Below are 5,430 nucleotides of genomic sequence, written 5' to 3'. Positions count from 1 at the left end.
GTTGCTTCCTGATTGGTCAATTCATGTTATCGACCACTTGATACCACAGGCTACCGTAAAGTTGAAATAATCCAACTCGGTCGACGTGTGGTTACAGCGATTACCCATATTAATTTAAGTCCACATATTATATTGTTCGCACATGTAAAAATGTTATATATAGTACTCAAATTTACGGAACAATGGATTTGTGTATACTTTTAAAATTTTTATAATCAGTCTGGTAATATTTAAAAAAAAGGATAAGCAATACAAATATTAAACATATTATACCAAAGCCACGAAGAAAACGTCGTACGCGAACACGGTGGCAGTGGAATAGCGCCTTGAGATACGGTACAAATTATTGTATATTATTTGAAGATTATTTGAAATTAGGCTGTCCATTGAGGTGTTATCACAATATAGTGAAGATAGGTTGCATTTTGGTTGTGTATTTATTAAGTATTTGTATGACCTTAAGGACTTTTGGAGATCCGGGTAGACAGAGTGGATATGGGTAGCGGTAAGTGCAAGTGTTCATCAGATGAAAAATGCGCGTGTTGGTAATAAAGCCACTCGCTTGGAGCCGGACCTCGAATTTCGCCGGTTAGCCTTCTAGATGTTTCTGCGAACAGAATAATAACGGCCTTTCCCACGGCATGTGTCATTTATTTATGATCTTTGTATATTGCAGAATCGCCATTTATTAGGCTTTGTTATAATACAAAATAATTTATATTGAACACACGGTTTTATGGTAACTAGCAAAGTAGAGCAAATCAGTAGATTTGACACGTGGGCATCATCGACAACAATTTAGTATTTTCTCTAGACAATCAACGCTAATCCTAAAAATACAATATTCAATTGTCATTAGAATGATTTTATCGTTATTTGTATTTCTACATATTCGCATCAAAGCGTTATTCGAAAGGGTCTCTATCACACTCTATCACACTCAGTTGTAATAGTTCCTGAGCATCTGTGGTCTCCCCTACCCCAATATACTAACCGCAATGCTTGAGTATTAAATTTGCGATAACTGGTTTTTATTTTCCAAATGATGGGTGTGTAACGTTTTTCGAATAATAGTTTCGTTTGAATAAATCATAAATAACTGTTTAATAAATTGTATTTGAATTCTATTAAATTATTATTAATGGTTATTTTATTCTATCTTTTAACTAAATTATATTTTATTCGAATACTGTCCAACTCTAGTTATCCTGTCCTATACGTGTTGGTCATTGAGTTTCAGGTTTTCGCAATAATGTGAAGGTTTCAATTGAAGTGAGCAAAAACAGATTTTGGTTGGTCAAACTGTTTTAGCCCTTATATTAAAAATTTTGCCTATTTAAACGCTGCTTTAAAAATACAAAATTACTTTTTATTTTTTTATCCACCACTATTAATTTTTAAATATTAGGTACTCTTTGTATAGATAAACAAAATAAACCATTTTTTTTAAAATTTGTTTAATATTTAATGATTATTCTGACATTAAAAATATGACATTTATGCTTTTAAAGAAAAAATATTGTATTTTTAGGATTAGCGTTGATTGTCTAGAGTAAATACTAAATTGCTGTCCATGATGCCCACGTGTCAAATCTACTGATTTGCTCTTCTCACTTGATTTGAAGATGGTTGTGTTCTTTATTCGAGCCATTTTGATTGTTTTGTTTTAATATCGGTTGACTCATTTACGGGATCCGAACAAGTCTTCAATAAAAACTCGTAGACTAAAAATGCGACACTGTTGACAGGAAAAGCTCTCAAACACGTTACCCAAAACCCTTGATAAAATTGCATTATTCCGCCGCTTTTGTATGTGGTTCTAATACAATCCCAAATACCGTTGTAAAGACTATTCCCACTATCGGTCATCATTTTCGTTTTGATAACATCCAGTGGCAATATCATCGCCCAACTGGTTACGCCTAAGCAAACAACCGCATCTTAAATATCGTATATCAATTAATGAATTCATGTAATCTAATAATTTTACCAGCCATGCCACCGGCAAATACTTGTATAGACCACGAGAACGAGTCGTCAGGTTTCCGTTGCTCTTCGGTTTGATACCTTAACAAACAGCAAATGTGTTCGTAAGACAACATATAAATCCCTGTAGCGGGTACGTCTCTATAAAATACAATTTCATTAGTCCGAAACTTCACGCGATAAAACATTGCCTTCGACCACTTCACACCTGAGCAGTAGTACGATCCCTCCGCTGTATAATGAACGTATACCGTTTTGTCTGTACAGTATTCGAGTTAGTTGTATCGGACCAATTTCCGAACTCACCGTCGGGCGTGTAGATATATCTAAAACAGAAAATATTGTGAACTTTTAGCTATACCGTGTCTATTGTAATATTGTTTCTTCGGTCTTTTTAGTGGAGACCTATTCTAAGACTGGGTTCCGTAGTATTGCATAATAATACCTACGACGCCTGATTTCAAGAATTAAACATTTACAAAATATTAAACTATGTTGTGTCAAAACTGAAACAAAATGAGAGATTATACTGATCGATTGAGAGTTATTGGCGTCATGCTGGCGTGTATCAAAAACTTAATAAACATTATTATTAAATTGAGTCGTACTCGATGCTTGAAGCATGGTTTTTACAAGTTCCACCGGTATGTTGATTAGGGTGCTGAAAAATCCTGCAACGCAACCTGAAACGAAATAGTCCAGATGCCAGTATTTGTGCAAACTTTCAGAGTTACAACAAACACGGACCAAGCGGTCATTTTCCGACACGTTGTCTCTGAAATGCGTTTGTATGTATCTCATGGTGTTTCCATTAACGCCGAATACCACCGAATTAACCACGCCGCTACTTAACACGGGAAACATCATTCCCCTGTAGAAGCCTGAAAACTGGGAACAACAAAATTACTCCACAGTATCAAAAAAAAACAAAATTTAGTTGCGGAAGACATACTCTATGCTGTTTGTAAATCTCCCCGGTAGCTACGAACGGGTTGACGTTCTTAACTTGTTGCACGACCCGAACCGTATCCAAAGGGTGTCCTATACAAGTAGAAACCATGCCTATACGTAAAACCGAATTCGTGGTTACTGAACGCTAGTAACACTGGTACCGTATGTAATGATGATTGTTGTTTACCAGCCGTCCATCCAGATAAAAAGTCACAGTACGAAAAAACCTCTTTGTCGGAAACCGGAGTGGACGATAGCTGTTCTTTTAATATATTCATACACTTAATTAAAAACGGTTTGGAAAACTCCACACCAAACAACAAAACTGCCGTTGCCGGTATGGTCTTCATCAGCGTGGGCCACAGTCCACTGTACAGAGCCCGAACGCCACCTTTACCGGCTATCTGCTGTTTGATCAATTTCCGCACACTGTCGTCTTTTGTGCTCTGTATCTGCGATTTGATCACGTCCAATGGGTAAACGGCCACCCAGTTGACGATTCCCGCAATAGCACCCGCTGCCATTGTGGACAAAGCATCACACTGTTCCTTTGGCTCATCCTTGGGTTTTAATATCTCGCGAGTCCATTCGTACGCTCCGAAAAAAAGCGAGCACCCTATCATTTCCCTGGCCACCGTGAATGTCAATCCCCGGTAAAAACCCCGGAAACCGCCGGCATTCCATATATTTTTTATCACACCGCCAGCCGACAAACGGGTTTTGACGTCTCCATAATCGGTTTGCATTCGTACTTTGATTAACTCGGTCGGGCATATAACTACGGAAGTAAATATCTGACAAACAAAAACAACAACACGACGAATATTGATTTATTTGTGCTAGAAATTAGCTATAGTTTTCAAGATACTCTTTAAAGCGTACTTTGTCTTCCAGCTCGTCACTACATCAGCTATTCCTCTAATATCATCAGAAGACTTACAGAATATTCTATGAGTTTACCAAAAGTGGACTCCGGTATAAATACACTTATCGGATCGTATAGGATTTTAGTAAAATAAGAGTTATCTGTGGAACCGTACAGGGAGATAATGTCCCTAAAATATGAGGATTCCGATTGGATTTTCGTATGGTCTATGCATATCTTTGTGGAATTAATTTTTTCTGTATATGAATCATTAGGTTTATTATGAGGGTTCTCTATGCTATAGTTATTGTGTAATAAAAATAATAAAAGAGAAATAAAAAAAACGCTTATGAAATTATAATAGTTGACCATGTTGAGGGAGTCTTACATCAATAAACATGGGGCTTTGCCACACGAATCCCTCTACGTTATGGCTGTTGGCTAATACGCTTCCTTCTAACTTCACGAATTTCTCTTATTTCTGTGTATTGAAGCCACGATAAACATACCACTAACATGCTGATCCTCCGTGCTCTTATCAACTGCTTTAATAATTTGTTCTACAGAGCCAAATCCACTAAGAACCAGCAGCACAACTGTTCTTTAGAGCTTGTATACGACAATTACATAATACATTTGACATTTCTCTCCATTTTTATAACTAATTTACTATTAATATCTTTGTTAAGTACTGACCGACGCTATGCCACCGGCCGCGGCGTTTTGCAGGTAGTTCAAGTTCTTGGTCTCAACACCTGCATTGGTAATGGATGCGACTATTTTCTGACATTGCCCATATGTACCGAACATGACTGCGTTTTCAGCGCAATTCGACATGAGCGCAGGTGTTGTACCAGCGTAAATTCCTCTCACTCCATTTTTCCGGATAACTTGGGTCAAACACGAGTACATACTTTTGTACACGTGGGGATACAGCTGCATTTTCACCTTGACCGTGTCTAACGGCTGACTCACGAACACGGAAGCGCATCCTCCAACCGCTCCGGCCAGTAAGTCAACCGCAAGCATCTCGTCCTTTGTAATAAAACCGTGTCCGATAGTCTAGAATTTTTTCCAAATCGATAGGACAGTTATAAAAATAATTATTAAAACAATCGGAACTTTTTGGCCAGAAACTATGAATATAATATGATCAGCTGTCAACCGTCCATATGTACACGTAGCGCCATCTATTGGAATAAACTTTCACTAAAATATTAAATTTTTCAATTTTCCGAACACCTTTTCCAATTTTTCCTATTTAATCTATCCTATGTTTCAAGTTGGACCAAATTACACACAGTGTAAAAAATTTCATCAATACCAGTTAAGTAGTTTCAAAGTCCATCATCGGCAAACATCGTGATTGGAAATTTTTATATATATACTAGCTGCCCGTGTACCCAGCTTCGCACGGGTTAAGAAAAACATTTGAAACATAGTACTTACAAATTATACAAATTATTAGTTTATATTAATAAAATTTAATTAAGCGCTAATCGGAAATATACGGTTTCATTGTCATCAACAATAGTGTCGATTGATTTAAAAGATATTAGATCACCTGGCAACAACTGTTGTATCTGAAAGTTAATTTCGTCAACATCAAACAATTTTTGTTGCCAAAA

The 5,430-nt window shown here is 36.9% G+C and overlaps 2 protein-coding genes across 2 annotated transcripts; both read right to left on the bottom strand.

Annotated features, from left to right (window-relative positions):
• Nucleotides 1-1,638: 1,638 nt before the first annotated feature.
• Nucleotides 1,639-3,035, bottom strand: LOC126844834 (solute carrier family 25 member 45-like). The gene is made up of 5 exons (XM_050583257.1): nt 2,939-3,035; nt 2,595-2,874; nt 2,195-2,312; nt 1,991-2,127; nt 1,639-1,922 (listed from the first exon to the last, which is right to left on the bottom strand). The coding sequence occupies exons 2-5, from the start codon at nt 2,851-2,853 to the stop codon at nt 1,639-1,641; spliced, it is 798 nt and encodes a 265-aa protein (XP_050439214.1). The 5' UTR covers nt 2,854-2,874; nt 2,939-3,035.
• Nucleotides 3,036-3,147: 112 nt separating this feature from the next.
• LOC126844833 (mitochondrial ornithine transporter 1-like) lies at nt 3,148-4,831 on the bottom strand. Its single transcript, XM_050583256.1, has 3 exons — nt 4,499-4,831; nt 3,251-3,731; nt 3,148-3,194 (listed from the first exon to the last, which is right to left on the bottom strand). Exons 1-3 carry the CDS (start codon nt 4,829-4,831, stop codon nt 3,148-3,150), a joined length of 861 nt encoding a protein of 286 aa, XP_050439213.1.
• Between the last annotated feature and the right edge of the window lie 599 nt (nt 4,832-5,430).

The sequence above is a fragment of the Adelges cooleyi genome, unplaced genomic scaffold (genome assembly GCF_023614345.1).
Source record: "Adelges cooleyi isolate 19-005CV unplaced genomic scaffold, UGA_ACOO_1.1 ACOO_flye_CR_arks_rails_tigmint_CR_PRNA_651, whole genome shotgun sequence".
NCBI classification, from domain to species: Eukaryota; Metazoa; Arthropoda; class Insecta; order Hemiptera; family Adelgidae; genus Adelges; species Adelges cooleyi.
Note: the sequence above shows the minus strand (reverse complement) of the source record. Positions and strands in the feature narration are given on the sequence as shown.

Bases quoted from the DNA above. Each gene is read 5' to 3' on its own strand.
- LOC126844834 (XM_050583257.1), bottom strand. From the start codon at position 2,853: ATGATGTTTCCCGTGTTAAGTAGCGGCGTGGTTAATTCGGTGGTATTC. The intron at 2,313-2,594 runs GTACGACTCAAT...TTTCTGTTTTAG, and splicing joins AACCATGCTTCAAGCATCGA to ATATATCTACACGCCCGACG. The intron at 2,128-2,194 runs GTGTGAAGTGGT...TGTATTTTATAG, and splicing joins GGGATCGTACTACTGCTCAG to AGACGTACCCGCTACAGGGA.
- LOC126844833 (XM_050583256.1), bottom strand. From the start codon at position 4,831: ATGCTTGCGGTTGACTTACTGGCCGGAGCGGTTGGAGGATGCGCTTCC. The intron at 3,732-4,498 runs GTCAGTACTTAA...TTTGTTTGTCAG, and splicing joins CGGCCGGTGGCATAGCGTCG to ATATTTACTTCCGTAGTTAT. The intron at 3,195-3,250 runs GTGTGGAGTTTT...TTAAAAGAACAG, and splicing joins AACGGCAGTTTTGTTGTTTG to CTATCGTCCACTCCGGTTTC.